The sequence below is a fragment of the Aquarana catesbeiana genome, linkage group LG05 (genome assembly GCF_042186555.1).
Source record: "Aquarana catesbeiana isolate 2022-GZ linkage group LG05, ASM4218655v1, whole genome shotgun sequence".
NCBI lineage: Eukaryota > Metazoa > Chordata > Amphibia > Anura > Ranidae > Aquarana > Aquarana catesbeiana.
In genome coordinates, this window is record NC_133328.1 from 70,085,785 (window position 1) to 70,104,306 (window position 18,522).

The following is an 18,522-nucleotide window of genomic DNA, read 5'->3' on the forward strand; positions in this document are numbered from 1 at the left end:
CTAATTGGGCCCAATTTGGACATTTTCACTTAGGGGTGTACTCACTTTTGTTCCCAGCGGTTTTGACATTAATGGCTGTGTGTTGTGTTATTTTGAGGTGACAGCAAATTTGCACTGTTATACAAGCTGTACACTCACTACTTTACATTGTAGCACAGTGTCATTTCTTCAGTGTTGTCACATAAAAAGTTATAATAAAATATTTACAAAAACGTGAGGGGTGTACTCACTTTTGTGAGATACTGTATGTCAGCCCCCCCCCACACACACACCTGTATATATGTCAGCCCCCCCACACACACACCTGTATATCTGTCAGCACCCCCACACACACACCTTTATATATGGCAGCCCCCCTCACACACACCTGTATATATGGCAGCCCCCCACACACACCTGTATATATGTCAGCGCCCCCCTACACTCACACCTGTATATCTATGTCAGCCCCCCCACACACACCTGTATATGTACAAGCGCCCCCACACACTCACACCTGTATATGTGGCAGCCCCCCCCCTCACACACACCTGTATATATGTCAGCACCCCCCACACACACACATCTGTATATATGGCAGCCCCCCTCACACACACCTGTATATATATGTCAGCCCCCCCACACACACACCTGTATATATGGCAGCCCCCTCACACACACCTATATATATGTCAGCCCCCCCACACACACCTGTATATATGACAACCCCCCTCACACACACCTGTATATATGTCAACCCCCCAACCCACGCACACCTGTATTAATGGCAGCCGCCTCACACACACCTATATATATGTCAGCCCCCCCCACACACACCTGTATATATGGCAACCCCCCTCACACACACACCTGTATTAATGGCAGCCGCCTCACACACACCTATATATATGTGAGCCCCCCACACACCTGTATATATGGCAACCCCCCTCACACACACCTGTATATATGTCAGCCGCCCCACACGCACACCTGTATATATGTCAGCGCCTCCCACACACACACACCTGTATATATGTCAGCGCCCCTCACACACACACCTGTATTAATGGCAGCTGCCCTCACAAACACCTGTATATATGGCAGCCCCACATACAGAAATCTGTACACACACAAGCCTCTGGCCCCTCCCTGTACACAAACAGCCCCCCTCCCTTTCCTTCACAGCCCCTACTTGTAGCTTCCTACCTGGTCCCAGCTCGTTTTCACAAAGCTGACATGTTGCTGAGAAGCATAGTATAGGCAGATCACTGTCACACGAGGGGTGCACATGCACATAGTAGCCAGAGGTGGCAGTAAAGAGTTTGATACCTGAGTCAATGACACACGAACTGCAGAAACTGTGTTTCTGTAATGCACAGCACGGATCCCCTTCACTCGTCCTGCCTTCTTCTGGCCCGGGCGGGCCCCGGGGCCCCTTTCAGTTGTAACGGCTGTACCCCTCTGATGGCGGCCCTGTACGCAGATTCCCCCCATCTCTATTTGCACTCGTGGAGGTGTTGGTGACAGCAACCTGAATTTATTGAATCGGATAATTACTGGACTTTCTCATCTGTTTCAGTGTGATTTACACAGCACCCTTCCAAAATAGACTATGGACAAAAAATGCATGTGTATATGTTTTGATTTTTGATTAAGCACCTAATTAACTTCAAAGTGCATATAGTGCTGCCTTGGTCTGCTGGACTTTGTTGTGTTCCAATTGTTCTACTGGCCTTTGGGCTAGTTTTTTGGTAGCAGCTGTAGCCGTAATTGGCCTTTTTCAGTTTTTTTTTACACCTAATTAGGGTGTTCATGCTTACATTTCACTGCCATATGAGCGCTTGTTTATTAGGAAAGGGCCGTTTTTTCTTTCTGTCTTTGTCATTTACCAATTAGCTGCAGTTTGATAAACAAGAGATGGTAGTGTAGCACTACCCCTGTAGGAGTTGCTGATGTCAGGGTTCCTCACTGCTGCACAGCCAGTCACACAGCATTTCCTTCTTGCATCCAGACACTGAAATCAGTCCTTTGGCTTGTTTTTGTTGTTTTATTTAGGGGATAATAACTCAGATGGGGCAAGGGATTATGGGATGCCCAACTTAAAAATGTCCAACAAACAAAACCAGGGACAACTCCCTCCCTATTTACAGATTCCTCTTCTTCCTTCCTCTGACACAAACTTGGTTCCCTTGAACAGCTTCTGCTGGATCACTCCTGGAGGAACAGTCTCTCGTTAGCTCAGCAACAGCCCATTACAGGCTAGGAACTCAGTCCCTTGACAGCATCACCCCGTCACACTCCGCTTGAGTGCTTCCGTAAGTACACTTGCTGCTCCAGTCTGGACCTTCAGATATCAGATATTACAGCCACATATTGTAACCAAGAACCAGGCGAGACTAGCTCAGTTACAAAACTGCGACCTGGAAAACTTTTATTGGACAAGGATACAGGCTTTTTATACACTTGAAAAGTAGGTTCCCCCCTCCGGATCATATTACCCTAGCAATACAAACTGCAACCAGGAACATAAAATAACATGAGCTAATTACCTAGTCATTTAACCAGCCTAGGTGACCCAGAGGTCGTCTCCTAGCTCACAAACCACAACACACATTATCCTAAGTATAAACACAGGATACCTTCACACAATAGCAGGAGACCACCAGTAGCAGACTATCCCTATCTAACATTGTACAGAGGCCAATGTGATCAACTCTTTCAATTAACATGTATAGTTCAGAATCAAATAAGCCAGGAATAGTCTTTGTATATTTCCTGGGAGATATTGTGGATAAATATTACTGTCCCATCTGAAGTAATCTAAACCACATCCTCAATGTCCATTAGTAGCTGTCAGGCCCGGACTGGCCATAGGGCATACCGGGCATATGCCGGTGGACCGGGGCCGCCAGGCCGCATGTCATTTTGTGTCCCGACTCTGACTCCATAGGCAGCTGCTTGGACCGGACCTGCTCACCAGCCACCGGCCTCTCTGCGGCCGGCTTCACAGAGAGAGCCGCATGTCCTTCTGGCTGGGTCCCCACTCCCAAGGCAGCGGGGCTGCTCCTTGTGCCAGAGCCGCTCACACGGCCTCCCCGCAGCCGGCTCCACGGCCGTCCAGCCTCCTATTTAGCTCAGGGGAAATGAAGAAATCAGGTGGCCGTGAAGGGGGAGGAGCTGGAGGAGTCCCCTTCTGCAGCCGCAGACACCAGGACTACTAAAAAAGTAAGTGACAGTATGCCATTGCCAGCCTGCCTGCCAAAAATGCCATGTTTTACATGATTTTTGATGAAAACATGCCTTGGTCAGTCTCTTTTACACAATGTGAGTGATGCTGAATAAGGGTAGAAAGTAAAATGATGGCATCATTCAGACATTGTGTGAGAGAGGGACAATTCTTGGGCCCAAAAGGTGTCCTGCATTGAGCTAGGTTCACATTGGGCCGATTTGGCATGCGATTTGACATGTCAAATCGCATGCAAAATTGGTGGCTATTGCCGGCAATGTCACCGTCCGAAACGGTGCACCGCCGACTTTGCGGCACTGCACCGATTCCCAAAAGAAGTTCCTGTACTACTTTTGGTGACTTCGGGGGCAATTTGAATAGACGTCTGTGCATAAACCTGCACAAAAAAGGAAAAGAAAGGCGCCTCTAAGTGCAGTATGTAAAATTTAAGGGAGTGCACAAAGGGTTAAAAGCACTTACAAGATTGTTGAGTGTTAAAAGACATGATAAAATCAGGAGTCCTCATCTGTGGCATGTGTCCATTCTCAGCACGGTGGTAGAGAGCAGTGTAGAGCCGTCCAGCAGCTGTAAAGCGTTCTCATGCGTGTTGGAAAGAGGAGGCAGCAGGGAAGCCTGTATTCACTGCGGGACACACACGGCTGATGGTGTCAGTGTAGAGAAGGGGGTGGTAACGCGGTTCGTCAGACATGCCACAGATGAGGACTCCTGATTTTATCATGTCTTTTAACACTCAACAATCTTGTAAGTGCTTTTAACCCTTTGTGCACTCTATTAAATTTTACATACTGCACTTAGAGGCGCCTTTCTTTTCCTTTTTTATATCTTCAGAGTTGCTTCTCCTCTAACCAAAGTGCTGCCAGAAGTGACATCTCATCACTACCATCCTTCTGACCAGCTACCCACCTCCACCAGAGCGCCCTTATCAACTCTCTGTTTTATACCTCATAAACCTGCACAGATTGCTGTCAAATCACCCCCCGAAGTCAGACTGAACTCGCATGATTTTAAATCAGCAATGCAGATTTCTAACCCGCATCAGTGTGAACCTGGACTTAAAGTGTATATATGATTTTTTTTAACACTGCACTGCACTTACCCAGCCAGTACTAAATATATCAGAATAAGCCTAGGTTCAGACGTGCGGGAACCAGCGATGCGGGAACCAGTGTGATTCCAGCGCTGGTCCCCGCATCGCATCTCTCCCGCAGGCAGTTCACACTGCCTTCTGCAAACTGCTGTGGGTGTCATTACAAAGTTAATGACACCCCCAGATCGGTTTACAGATCGCAGTGCAAACTGTGAACTCGCACAGGAATCGGATCACATAGATGAGACCACTCATGCGATACGATTCTAGTGTGGGGATAAACAAGTCCCTGCACTTTTTTCTGTGCAAATCCAATGCGAGTTCAGCCATACAACTGTATAGCTGAACTCGCATTGCTCAGACATTGCATGTGATTGGCACCTGCGGTGCAGGTGCCAATCACATGCGATGTATGATATCGCACTAATGTGAATCTGGGCTTTATACCAATAAAGTTGATCAAAAAAAAAATTAAAAAGGTGCAGCTTTGAAAAAAAAAATTAAATGCAAAAATTACAAAAAAAAAAAAAAAAAAGAATTTAAAGTACTCCCATGTTCTCGTTTAAACACACATGTGAGTCGCATGCATATGTAAACGGCTATCGCACCACACATGTGAGGTATCTCTGCAAACATCAAAGCGAGAGCAATCATTCTAGCACCAGACCTCCTGTGTAACTTTAAACTGGTAACTTGTAAAGACTTTAACCACTTCAGCCCTGGAAGAACTGGCTGCTCAATGACCAGGCCATTTTTTGCGCTATGGCACTGCGTCGATTTAACTTACAATTGCGCGAGCGTGCGACACTGTACCCAAACAAAATTGACGTCCTTTTTTCCCCACAACTAGAGCTTTGTTTTGGTGGTATTTGATCATCTCTGCGTTTTGTTTTGTTTTTTGCTAAAAAAAAAAGGGACAATTTTGAAAAAAACACGATATTTTGTACTTTTTACTGTAATAAATAGCCCCAATTTTTTTAAAAAAAAGCAAATTTGTTCCTCAGTTTAGGCCGATATGTATTCTTCTACATATTTTTGGTAGTAAAAATCGCAAAAAATTGTAAATTGATTGGTTTGGGCAAGAGTTATAGTGTCTACAAAATTGAGGATAGATTTATGGCATTTTTATTACTATTTTATTTTTTTACTAGTAATGGTGGTGATCAGCGATTTTTATCGAGACTGCGACATTATGGCAGACACATCGGACACTTTTGACACATTTTTGGGTCGATTGACAATTATACAGCGATCAGTGCTATAAAAACGCACTGATTACTGTACAAATGTCACTGGCAGGGAAGGGGTTAACACTAGGGGGCGATCTAGGCTTAACTGTGTTCCCTATGTGTGTTCTAACTGTGGGGGAGGGGACTGACTATAGGAGATGAGAGATCGTGGTTCCCAGCTCGTAGGAAATCACAATCTCAACCTCTCTCTTCTCTCCTCACAGAACTGGGACGCGTGTGTTTACACACACACGTCCCTGTTCTGCCTCTTATGCCCACGATCGCTCGTGGCCAGCGGTCATCGCGACCGCCAGTCACGGGCATCGGCACCCCCGCGCCTGCTATCCTGCTTAAAGGGACCGACGTACAGCTACGATCGTGCCGACCTGCCGCAGTATAATGACGGCGGCTGGTCAGCAAGTGATTAAAAGCATTGCCTATGGAGATTTTTAAATTTTAAAGTGTGACATGTTTGGTATCTATTTACTCAGAGTAACATCATCTTTTATAATTTACCCATCAATTGGGTATTATATTGTGTCTTTGTGCATTAATAAACATTAAATATTTTCCAAAAAATTAGCATTTTAAAAACTGCTGCACAAATATCGTCTGACATAAATGTATGCAAATTACAGTGACTGAAGCAGGCTAAATATAACTAAAATACATCGAGAAATGGGTTGTCATTATTTGTAATTTGGTTAAAAAAAAAAAGGACCTAGGCTTATTTTTTGTCCCAGTTAGGGCCTGATGAGAAGAAGCTCAAATCCATTAGAATCCAGTCATGTGCTTTGAGATGCCTTGTGGTTGGACCTCCGGTCTGATATAGAGCTTTGATAAATATTATGTGAAGCACAGATCTTTTACATTTTTCTATGGGATGTGTGCTCCACATAATTTTCAGTATTTCTCTATGCTTCTGTTGCAGTTCTCGTCAATGTTCATTAGCATGAATAATAAGGTCCACTTACCAAAGGGGCCAATCCTTTTTACATCATCTCATCCAGACCTTTCAGAGACTTATGCCCTGTACACACGGTCGGACATTGATCGGACATTCCGACATCAAAATCCATGGATTTTTTCAGACAGATGTTGGCTCGAACTTGTCTTGCATACACACGGTCACACAAAGTTGTCGGAAAATCCGATCGTTCTGAACGTGGTGAAGTAAAACACGTACATCGGGACTATAAACGGGGCAGTAGCCAATAGCTTTCGTTTCTTAATTTATTCTTACTTTATTCTTAATTTATTCTGAGCATGCGTGGCACTTTGTGTGTCTGATTTGTGTTGTCAGAAAATTTTATAGCAAGCTCTCAAACTTTGTGTGTCGGAAATTCCTATGGAAAATGTGTGATGGAGCCTACACACTGTCGGAATTTCCGACAACAAGGTCCTATCACACATTTTCCATCGGAAAATCCTATCGTGTGTACAGGGCATCACTCTACCTTTTTTACTACCACCTTTTAAATAATTTTAGGGTCTCAGTAGTGTACACAGCTGAGAGACATCTGAGTAAAGCTGGCCATACACAGAGAGGGTTCCGGATGAACTGCCTGAAATTCACTCTGTGGGTGGACCTGTCTGCACCATTTCACCCAACATCTGGATGGAAAATCTGGGTGCCTGGGGCAATGTGGGTCACTATGGAAGATTAGGGGGCACTGTGGACGCTGGAAGGCACTGTGGGAAGTTAAGGGATCTGCAGCTGGCTGGAGGCCTGGAAGGTGGGAGGCTGCAGCCCGGCAGTGGGCCATGGTCCAGTGGTTGAGAACCACTGTTCTACTGAACCCTGCTTGAGATAGGCCGGTGTACATAATGTATACTTTTTTCTTATGATAAATTATAGTCAATATGTTCAAACCATTTATTGTACTGTGTGGTGATGTATGTATTGTATAACACTTTACTGAATTTGGGACGATAACTCCTTCTAAAACTAACCTAGGTAATGTGAGCAGTGAATAGAAACTCGCCTGTAAATAACCCTCTTGATCTCCACATCTTTTACAGATTTGTAAATAACAGTTGTACAAAGTTTATACAGGCATGCCCCACGTTTAAGTACACAATGGGGTTTATTTACTAAAGATGGAAAGTGCAAAATCAGGCTCACTTCTGCATAGAAACCAATGAGCTTCCAGGTTTTATTACCAAAGCTTATCTGAACAAGCTGGGGTTAGAAGCTCATTGGTTTCTATGCAGAAGTGAGCCTGATTTTGCACTTTCCAGCTTTAGTAAATAAACCCCATTGTTTACTTAAAAGTGGGGTATGCCTGTAACAAGTATCTCCTTGAACCCTGGGCAGGTACAAAGAAATTCACTTTGTCTGTTCTTGGTAGATGCAGGAGAGTTGCACCATATCTATTGTTGAGATCTCAATATTTGAGTTCCTGGGTCTGCACACCTGCTGTGGTCATTAGGAGAGGTTCCTACATAAAAATCCAAGGCGGGTAGGAAAGTATCACTTTAAGGTGGACTGAATTATTTAATTTATTCAATTAACTGGAACTCCATACAAAAATGGCAAGATAAAATGAATCGCCCATTAGGACATACAATTTCAAAATCAGCTTTTGCTGCAGCATTCACCTTCAATCCAGAGATTTCCACCGCTGTTTTTTTTTTCTGCTTCTAGTTGTGCTCAGTCTAATGTCCACCATCACTGAACCCATTTCCTCTGGGCCTGGGCTGTCCTGGTCCTGGACTCACTCCAGCCTTTGGCTGGACAGTGAAAGCAGAAGCAGCACAATGATCAGCTCATCTCTGTCACTCTATTTTCTCTACCTATCAGCATCCTTTTTGTCAACACATAAACTGATTGGCTCCTTGTGCTGCTACTTTCCTCTCACACTTCAGGGACTGCAAGTGACTGATACTGGATCGTTACACTGCTTTACTGAAAACAAATAATGATTTAAATTAAAGTTAGGGTATCAACTTCCGAATCAGTGAAGGCCAGCAACCGTAGGTTGCTGGCCTTCAAGTGGTTATACCAAGATGATGTCTGCAGCTTCAGGCATTATCTCGGTACCATTTTTTTTTTTTTAGAGCCGGTGGTTTGCTCTCTTGTAAAAGCAATCCTAGCTAACTAGCTGCTGGATTGCTTTTACAAGCAGCAGAAGGCTGGAGACCTGAGTGACCAGCCAGCACCTTTGCCAGCTGATCGGAAAGTCAAACAAAGCCCGGTTCAGCTTTGATTGACTCTCGGCTATGGTAACCCGAAAGCGATGACCCAACATCACTTCTGGTTTAACTAGAGGTCAACTGCGCCATTTTCAAAAATCAAAAGCATTCAAAAACACCGATCTTGGTGTGATCAAAGGCTATTAAGGGCAGAGGAGGGATTTGGAGCCTTATAGACCCCAAATCTCTCAATAACATCAGAGCGAGAGCAATCATTCTAGCACCAGACCTCCTGTATAACTCTAAACTCGTAACTTGTAAAGACTTTAACCACTTCAGCCCCCAGAAGAACTGGCTGCTCAACGAGCAGGCCATTTTTTGCAACACGGCACTGCGTCGCTGTAACAAAACCCCGAGTATGAAAGGGGTTAAAGTCGTTTAGGACATTCTATTCACGAACACAAAAGCAGCTACCGAACACTCCAACCAGCTGAACAAGAAACCCATACGAATAATTCTCCCCCCAAGTACGAGACGAGGCTCCGTGTTTAGGGTCAAACAGGAATGAACTTTATTTTGAGATCTCACACAAATATATACAGCAGGATGAAAATACAACCTGTAAGCAGAAACCTAATTAACATGAGCTAATTATCTAATCATTTACCCAGACTAGGTGACTCAGAGACATGATCTTTATGACAGACTTGTGGTCACCGAGCTTCACACATTAGTATAAATACAGGACACCTTCTCACAATAGCAGGAGCTAATTACAATTAACAATACAAACAGTGACCTCCCCCCCTCCTCAGCCTAGTAGGCAACAAACTATAGTAGGAGTAGACTGTCCGGCTCATACCCAGTTCTAGAGGCCAATGTGATCAGCTCTCTCAATTAACATGTTGAGTTCAGAATCAAACAAACCAAGAATAGTCTTTACATATATCCTGGGAGATATTGTGGATAAATATTACTGTCTCCTTTTAAGTAATCCAAGATATATTTTCTCACTCACCCTGTGCCAGGATGGGGTGCATGGGGAGCTGAAACAAGGGTATCCCATACTTTCCAAGGGATTCTGGGTTCCACGGGCCCACCTGTCACATCGCTCCCCTTTCGGCAGGAGACTAACACAGGAGGAGACCCCAGACGGGTTGACTCCGAAGTTAGTCCATAGTTCTAGTCCTCTAATGCTTGTATCCACACAGTACCCCAAACAAATTGTTCCAACCTCTGCCTCTCTCAGAGAACATATCCGCCGCTGGGGAGAGGCCTGGACTGGCCCTTCTCCCTGAGTCCTTTCAGCCGCTGGAGAGAAGACAGGGTGACTGGATTCACTCCGTCATGCTGTTGGGGATCTGGGTCGACTGCCCAGCATCCCTGGGGTATACAGGTGGGAACTGAAGCCCCATCCACTTTTACAGGAAATTCATCCTCTGTTAGTTGAGGGCAGAGGCCAGCAGCACTCTGCCCTGTTGCCAGCCCTTCTGCTGGAAACCCCACACCATCTGCTCCGGCTAACTGTTGGGGAGGGAGGCCGACTGCCCCGGCTCCCTGGAACCCTGTAGTTGTTGCCGGTGCTGGGCAGAGGTTGGTAGCACTCTGCCCAGTTGCCAGCACTTCAGCTGGAAACCCCACACCATCTGCTCCAGCTAACTGTTGGGGAGGGAGGCCAACTTCCCCGGCTCCCTGGAACCCTGTAGTTGTTGCTGGTGCTGGGCAGAGGTTGGTAGTACTCTGCCCAGTTGCCATTGCTTCAGCTGGGTTGGTGTCATCATTCTGGGGCGCCGTCTTCTGTTGGAACTCCCTTTCACTGGCATTGTCTCCCAGGTGCACGAACCCTTGTTGGGGAGGGGAAATGGCTGCTTCTCCTCCCTGCATCTCTGAAATCCACTGGGAGAGAGGAACCATTACCTTCTCACCTCGGGCCTCCGAAACTGCCACAGGTGTAGAGCAGGGGTCTGCAGTACTCTGTCCTGCTGCCTGTACTTGAGCAGGTGATGCATAATCTATAACATCCTCTGAACAGTCCATTAAGTCCATACATTCTGTAATCTGTGGCTGGAGAGATGAGTCGACTGCCCCAGCTCCCTGGAACTCCACAGGTGTTGCATTGCTGGGCAGAGTCTGGTAGCACTCTGCCCTGTTGCCAGCACTTCTGCTGGGGACTCCACATCATCCGCTTCGGCTAATCGTTGGGGCAGGAGGCTGAATTCCTCCCCTCCCAAACTGAGCAGCTGCCATTGGGGAGGTGAGCTGGCTGCTTCATTTTCCGTTCCCTCATCTGGCTGCTGGGAAGTGATTGCCACCTTCTCACCATGAGCCTCCAGAACTGCCACAGGTGTGGGGCAGAGGTCTTGGACCCTCTGTCCGGTGACCATCGTCTCAGCTGGGGAAGTTCCTTGCAACTCCACAGATACTGCTGTTGGTGCTGGGCAGAGCACACTGAAGTTTGACCCTGATACCAGCTCTTCTGCTGGAGGCTCATCAGGTTGTTCTTCCTCAGCAGAAAAGTCTATCAAATCCCCTGTCTCTGCAACTGGTGTCTGGGGATAGAGGTTCACCATCTCCTGTCTGTGGAACCCAGAAGATGCTATCAATGCTGGGCAGAGGTTAGCAAAACTCTGCCCTGTTGTCAGCACTTCAGGTTTGGGGATGGCAATCTCCAGATTTTCCACTGCCGATTCTTCAGCCAGGATTTTAGAGTTGCCAACTGGTATTTCCTGATAGTCCCAGGCAAAGGGAGCCCCACCCTGCTGCTGAGAGGGGTCTAGCAGCTGTCTGTAGGCGATCTCCAGCTCCCATTCCTGAACGGCTAGAAACTCCAAATCTTCCTGTGCCCAGTGCCCTTCCGAGACATTCAGTCTTCGCTCTCCGTGCTCCATTATTTCCTCCAAACGCAACTCCTGATCACTCCCAAAGTCAGGGTCCCTGGACAGCCTCCAATACAACAATCCCAGGCCATCATAGTCAAAGCCTTCCGTGGGGCTTTCCTCTGCTGACCGAGGGCACTCTTGGGCTACATACCACCGGAGGGCTCTGTAGCTCTCGTCCAACCGCATCTCTGCCCGGATCAGCCTGCTTAACTCAGCTGTCCACTCCTGCTTCGGTTGTTCCCCCAATAACAGCATTCGTACTTCATACTGCGACCAGTACCTTACATGGATGGAGGGGAGAACTTTTCCCTGGTGTTGCTGCTCCAGAGCTAGCATCTTCTTCCAGAGTTTGCAGCGGATAGAATCAGACCATCCCAGCAGGACCTGCTCTGAAACTGGTCCTCTATGCTGTATCTGCATCTCTCGCAACCTCCTTCTGAATTCCTCTTCCATGGCGGCTGGTATCTGTACCTATCCTCTCCTTTCAGTTGGTGCTGCTGTGACTTCTGCTGCTGCAGCACCTCTTTGCTGTAGCCAATTTGCCTCCACAGCCACTATAACTAGGTCTATGATCTCCACTGTAGGGTTAAGACCATAATGTGCCAGTCTTATGTTAACAGCCCGATCAAAACTTGCCTCTTCGGGTGTCCTGTCTGTTACGCTGGGCCTTTCGGTTATGTTGGGTCTTTCAGCTCTATCCATTTCGACTAGTTCTGTGATAATGTCCCTCTTATTATGGTTGTTGGCCCATCGGCCCCAGTTCTCCAGTAAGTCCTTGAGGGAAGAGCGCTGTAGCCGTTCATACTGTACTTCCATTGGTCTGTGTCCTCTTGTAGCTATCCTTCTGGGCAGAGGGAATCATCTCGCTGCTTGCCACCAGTTGTAACGACACCCCGAGTATGAAAGGGGTTAAAGTCGATTAGGACATTCCAGTCCCGAACACAAAGGCAGCTACCGAACACTCCAACCAGCCGAACAAGAAACCCATATGAATAATTCTCCCCCCAAGTACTAGACGAAGCTCTGTGTTGAGGGTAAAACAGGAATGAACTTTATTTTGAGATCTCACACAAATATATACAGCAGGATGAAAATACAACCTGTAAGCAGAAACCTAATTAACATGAGCTAATTATCTAATCATTTACCCAGACTAGGTCATTCAGAGACATGACCTTTATCACAGACTTGTGGTCACCGAGCTTCACACATTAGTATAAATACAGGACACCTTCTCACAATAGCAGGAGCTAATTACAATTAACAATACAAACAGTGATCTCCCCCCCTCCTCAGCCTAGTAGGCAACAAACTATAGTAGTGTAGTGGGATGCCCTTTTGTCCAGATTCTGGTGCAGGTCCCTTTAACTCAACTCCCCACAATCCTCTGAGCTCCTGGACACGCCCGGGGGATATAAAAGTCAGCTCCACCCAGCTTCCTGTGCTCAGAGAGATCCTGCCTGATGGGACAGCAGTGACTGGGCAAGTGAGCTGTTCCCAGGTGCTGGGTCCTCCCCTGTTAAGTCTGGTGTGCGGGCCACTAGCAGTGAGCACAAGAGCACGCAGTATCTTTCCAAGCCCCAGTCACTGGAGAGGACTCTGTTACAGTCCATTGGTGGAAGCTGTCCATGAAGTGAGTTGGCCCTATCTCCAGCCACCAGAGCCCCCTGACCAAAGCAAGTAGAAAGCAGTGCCAGCGTGAAGTTTGTGTCAGCAGGAGGGCCACTCCACAGTCTGTGGAATGAACGATTACTATTTTGGAACACGTGAGATTCTTAAGTTTTCATTTCTATCTGTTGATTGGACTCAGAACACGCTGCTGTCACCTTGTGGACATCAGTTGAAAGGCAGTGAAATTGTTATATCCTCTTCCTTTATGGTTCATATTAATGTTCTGTACTGTATACCCAGTTTCGCACGATTTCTGGTACAATTTATGTTGAAGTTCACTGTTAAGTAAAGTAGAGATTGCATATCACCACTGGTCTGATTATTTGGCTGTGACCGTTACACTACACTAGGAGTAGACTGTCCGGCTCCTACCCAATTCTAGAGGCCAATGTGATCAGCTCTCTCAATTAACATGTTGAGTTCAGAATTAAACAAACCAAGAATAGTCTTTACATCTATCCTGGGAGATATAGTGGATAAATATTACTGTCCCCTTTTAAGTAATCCAAGATATATTTTCTCACTCACTCTGTGCCAGGATGGCATAGGGTGATTTAGACATAAAAGGTGCATGGGGAGCTAAAACAAGTGTATCCCATACTTTCCAAGGGATTCTGGGTTCCACGAGCCCTACCGTCACAGTCGCATTAACTGACAATTGCGCGGTCGTGCGACACTGTACCCAAACAAAATTGATGTCCTTTTTCCCCACAAATAGAGCTTTCTTTTAGTGGTATTTGATCATCTCTGCGTTTTGTTTTTTTTGCAAAAAAAATTTGAAAAAAACACGATATTTTGTACTATTTGCTGTAATAAATAGCCCCAATTTTTTTTTAAAAAAAGCTAATTTTTTCCTCAGTTTAAGCCGATATGTATTCTTCTACATATGTTTGGTAATAAAAATCGCAAAAAGCGTATTATAGCGTCTACAAAATAGGGGATAGATTTATGGCATTTTAATTATTATTATTTATTTTTACTAGTAATGGCGGTGATCAGCAATTTTTATCAAGACTGCGACATTATGGGTGACACATCGGACACTTTTGACACATTTTTGGGTCGATTGACAATTATACAGCGATCAGTGCAATAAAAATGCACTGATTACTGTATAAATGTCACTGGCAGGAAAGGGGTTAACACTAGGGGGCGATCAAGGGGTTAACTGTGTTCCCTAAGTGTGTTCTAACTGTGGGGGAGGGGAATGACTATAGGAAATGAGAGATTGTGGTTCCCAGCTTGTAGGAACTCACGATCTCTCTCTCCTGTCCTCACAAAACTGGGATGTGTGTGTTTACACACACACACACATGTCCCTGTTCTGCCTCATCGCGACCGCCGGTCACGGGCATCGGCACCCCCGCGCCTGCTATCCCACTTAAAGGGACCAACGTACAGCTACGACGGTTTTCGGGATCATGCCGATCTGCCGCAATATAATGACGGCGGCTGGTCGGCAAGTGGTTACAAGCATTGCCTATGGAGATTTTTAGGTAACGTAATTTGGCCCTGTTCCATGGGCGGACGCAATTTTAAAGTGTGACATGTTTGGTAACTATTTACTCAGCGTAACATCATCTTTTATAATTTACCCATCAATTGGGTATTATATTGTGTCTTTGTGCATTAAAAAACATTAAAGTGTATTTTTTCCAAAAAATTTGCATTTGAAAAACTGCTGCACAAATATCGTCTGACATAAATATATGCAGTTTACAGTGACTGAAGCAGGCTAAATATAACTAAAATACATTGAGAAATGGGTTGTCATTATTTGTAATTTGGTTTAAAAAAAAAATGGGCTGCTCAGCTTAGAGTGCCCGGGCCTATTTTTTGTCCCAGTCCGGGCCTGGTAGCTGTCCATCATTTTCTCGGTCACCCTGTGCCCCTCTTAGGCACAGGGTAACGTATACATAAGAGGGGCCTGGGGAGCTGAAACAAGGGTTTCCCAACCTCTCCAAGGGATTCTGGGTTCAACGGGCCCCCCACCCAAAGCGACTCCCATCACACGCACCGTGCTGACCCACTCACTGTCTCTCCTTGCTCCTGCTGCCTCTCCAGTTAGAGTCCCTCCAACTGCTTTCTGTGGTGGTATCCTTCCAGGCTAGCCTTCCGAGTTCCAGCCCGAGGTAAAACCCCTCGCTGGCAGGGGTCCCTTAAAGGCCGCCAATAGGCTCCCCTCAGCATTGCTTCTCCATCTTCCACCCGACTCCCCTGCCAGCATGGCTTATTCCTATTTAAGGGTTCCCTAGTTACCTGCCAGGCCCAATTCCTTGGCCCCTAAATATTCAAGACAACCCTTCCTAGCTTCTGTCCCATTATCTTCTAGAATGTTCTCCAACTTTCTAGAAATAGGGGGATGTACCAGAGAGCTGCCAGGATGAGTCATCCAGTAATGATCTCTAATAACCCTAACCCAGATTCCACACATCAGGTTTATCCCTGGGCCACATAAATTTGCCTGTACTACTTAGAAGGTGCTACACTAGTAATAGCTGATTTCGGAGCTGGGCCTGCATGCCCCTTCTATTTGCTCAAGAATGGAGAATGTGATCTTAACCATTTGTGGACCGATCACCATACATTTACTGTGGCAGGACGGCCGCTCTGTGCCAGATCACGTACCTAGTACGTGATTCTGACACTTCTGGGTCTGGGGCACATGTGCGCGCCGCCGGCGACCTGCTCCCACTGTGATCACATGCAGCGGGAGCCCAGCGCTGGGTAATGTGGAGTCGATGTGCGTCTGCACCCACCGATCACACAGGACACAGGCAGAAGGGAAGGTATTGATCCTGTGTTTCTGCAAAGCAGGAACATGGATCTTTGCCTTCCTTTAGTCAAAGCACCTCCCACACAGCACAACCTAAGCCAAAACAAAACTCTATTTGTGGAGAAAAAAGGACAAAAATTGTATTTGGGTACAGTGTTGCACAACCACGCAACTGTCAGTTAAAGTAACGCAGTGCCGTATTACACAAAAAAGGGCCTGGTCATGAAGAGGGGTAAACCTTCAGGAGGCCAATTGGTTAAACATTGCAGGTCTCTTAGTACCCAAAAGGACAAGACTCAAGTGTAACCATACCTCCCAACTTTTTGAGATGGGAACAAGGAACACCTATTAGCAAAAGTATGTAAGCGTAGGACACATAAAAGATTCGTTCTTAGTGCTTTTTATACCATTACTATGCCTAAATTTTCAATTGAAGCGATTTAGAAACAGGATGAAAGGTTTAGCACCACAAACACTTTTTTAAAGATATAAAGTGCATTTTATATACAACTAAATTGATCAGACTAAAATGAGGGACAAATAAGGAGGAAAGAGGGACAAAGGGACTCTGTTCCAAATCAGGGACAGTTGGGAGATATGCAACGTCTGCACCAGACACTTATGCCGTGTACACACGAGCGGACTTTACGGCAGACTTTGCCCGGCGGACGGGATTTAGTCGGACAATTCGATCGTGTGTGGGCTCCAGCAGACTTTGTTTTCTCAAAAGTTAGACAGACTTATGCCACGTACACACGAGCGGACTTTACAGCAGACTTTGCCCGGCGGACGGGATTTCGGCGGACAATTCGATCGTGTGTGGGCTCCAGCGGACTTTGTTTTCTCAAAAGTTGGACGGACTTAGATTTGAAACATGTTTTAAATCTATCCGTCGAACTCGAGTCCGGTCGAAAAGTCCGCTCGTCTGTATGCTAGTTCGACGGACAAAAAGCCACGCTAGGGCAGCTATTGGCTACTGGCTATGAACTTCCTTGTTTTAGTCCGGTCATACGTCATCACGTACGAATTCGACGGACTTTGGTGGATTGTGTGTAGGCAAGTCCGTTCATTCGGAAAGTCCATCATAAAGTACGTCGAAAAGTCCGCCGGGCAAAGTCTGCCGTAAAGACCGCTCGTGTGTATGCGGCATTACACAAAATATAAACAAATGAACTGGAAGTGACTGCTGACATCTTTTTGGATCACTGGTTGGTTTCCCAGTGCATCCTGAGATATCTCATACTGGCAATACTTCCAAAACAAAGCAAAGCTAATGCTGAATAAGGTGCTGTAAGCGAGCGTTGTCACGGACTTCTATGGAGGTTTTGATGACGATTTGAAGCACCATGAAAGCGACATGGGGTATAATTTTTGATGCAAAGGATAGCATAGCAAACACACAGTGTGAACCAGGGGCGGATCCAGAGTCTAGTCTGGGGAGGGGCACTGTCAGAAATAAGTTTTTTTGTGGACAATTTATCGGGGAAATGGCTGATGTTGGCGCTTCATTCATCACTGCACCATGGTTGTTATGGTGTCAGAATGATTGAAGCGCATTATTTCTATTATTACATTTTAATATAAAATGAAATGGTTCAACTCACCATAATGCAGAATCAGTGGGAGCCCCGAGTGTGTCACTTTCCACCGTCACCTGCCACACGTTGCGAATTGTCACTTGCCTGCCACCAGATGCAGATTGTCACTTGCCACGTCACCTGCCACACATTGCGAATTATCACTTGCCACACCTTGGGGATTTGTCACTTGCCACGTCACCTGCCACACCTTGCGGATTGTCACTTGCCACGTCACCTGCCACACCTTGCGGATTGTCACTTGCCACGTCACTTGCCACACATTGCAAATTGTCACTTGCCACGTCACCTGCCACACCTCGTGGATTGTCACTTGCCACGTCACCTGCCACACCTTGCGGATTGTCCACTTGCCACATCACCTGTCACTTGCCACGTCACCTGCCACACCTTGCGGATTGTCACTTGCCACGTCACCTGCCACACCTTGCGGATTGTCACTTGCCACATCACTTGCCACACATTGCGAATTGTCACTTGCCACGTCACCTGCCACACCTTGCGGATTGTCACTTGCCACGTCACCTGCCACACCTTGCGGATTGTCCACTTGCCACATCACCTGTCACTTGCCACGTCACCTGCCACACCTTGCGGATTGTCACTTGCCGCGTCACCTGCCACACCTTGCGGATTGTCACTTGCCACGTCACTTGCCACACATTGCGAATTGTCACTTGCCACGTCACCTGCCACATCTTGCGGATTGTCACTTGCCACGTCACCTGCCACACCTTGCGGATTGTCCACTTGCCACATCACCTGTCACTTGCCACGTCACCTGCCACACCTTGCGGATTGTCACTTGCCACTTCACCTGCCACAATTTGCGGATAGTCACCTGCCTGCTAAAGTGGTGTTTTGTCTGTTTCTTGCTGTGTCCCTACACAGTGAGGGCAGAACTTAGTTAATGCAGAGATG

General features: G+C 46.4%; 1 protein-coding gene across 5 annotated transcripts in view; it reads right to left on the reverse strand.

Moving 5' to 3' along the window:
* LOC141144316 (integrin beta-1-A-like) overlaps positions 1-18,522 on the reverse strand; it is a 119,132-nt gene that overhangs the window by 99,598 nt on the left and 1,012 nt on the right. For 2 of the 5 annotated variants that reach the window (XM_073629876.1, XM_073629872.1), the window contains exon 1: positions 17,608-17,694. The exons of 1 other annotated variant lie outside the window; for it this stretch is intronic. In XM_073629876.1, coding sequence (XP_073485977.1) covers positions 17,608-17,610 — 3 coding nt within the window. In that variant the 5' untranslated portion in view covers positions 17,611-17,694. Of the gene's footprint in view, positions 1-17,607; positions 17,696-18,522 lie in introns of those variants that run through there. 2 more of the 5 variants (XM_073629875.1, XM_073629874.1) reach the window with 2 other exon arrangements.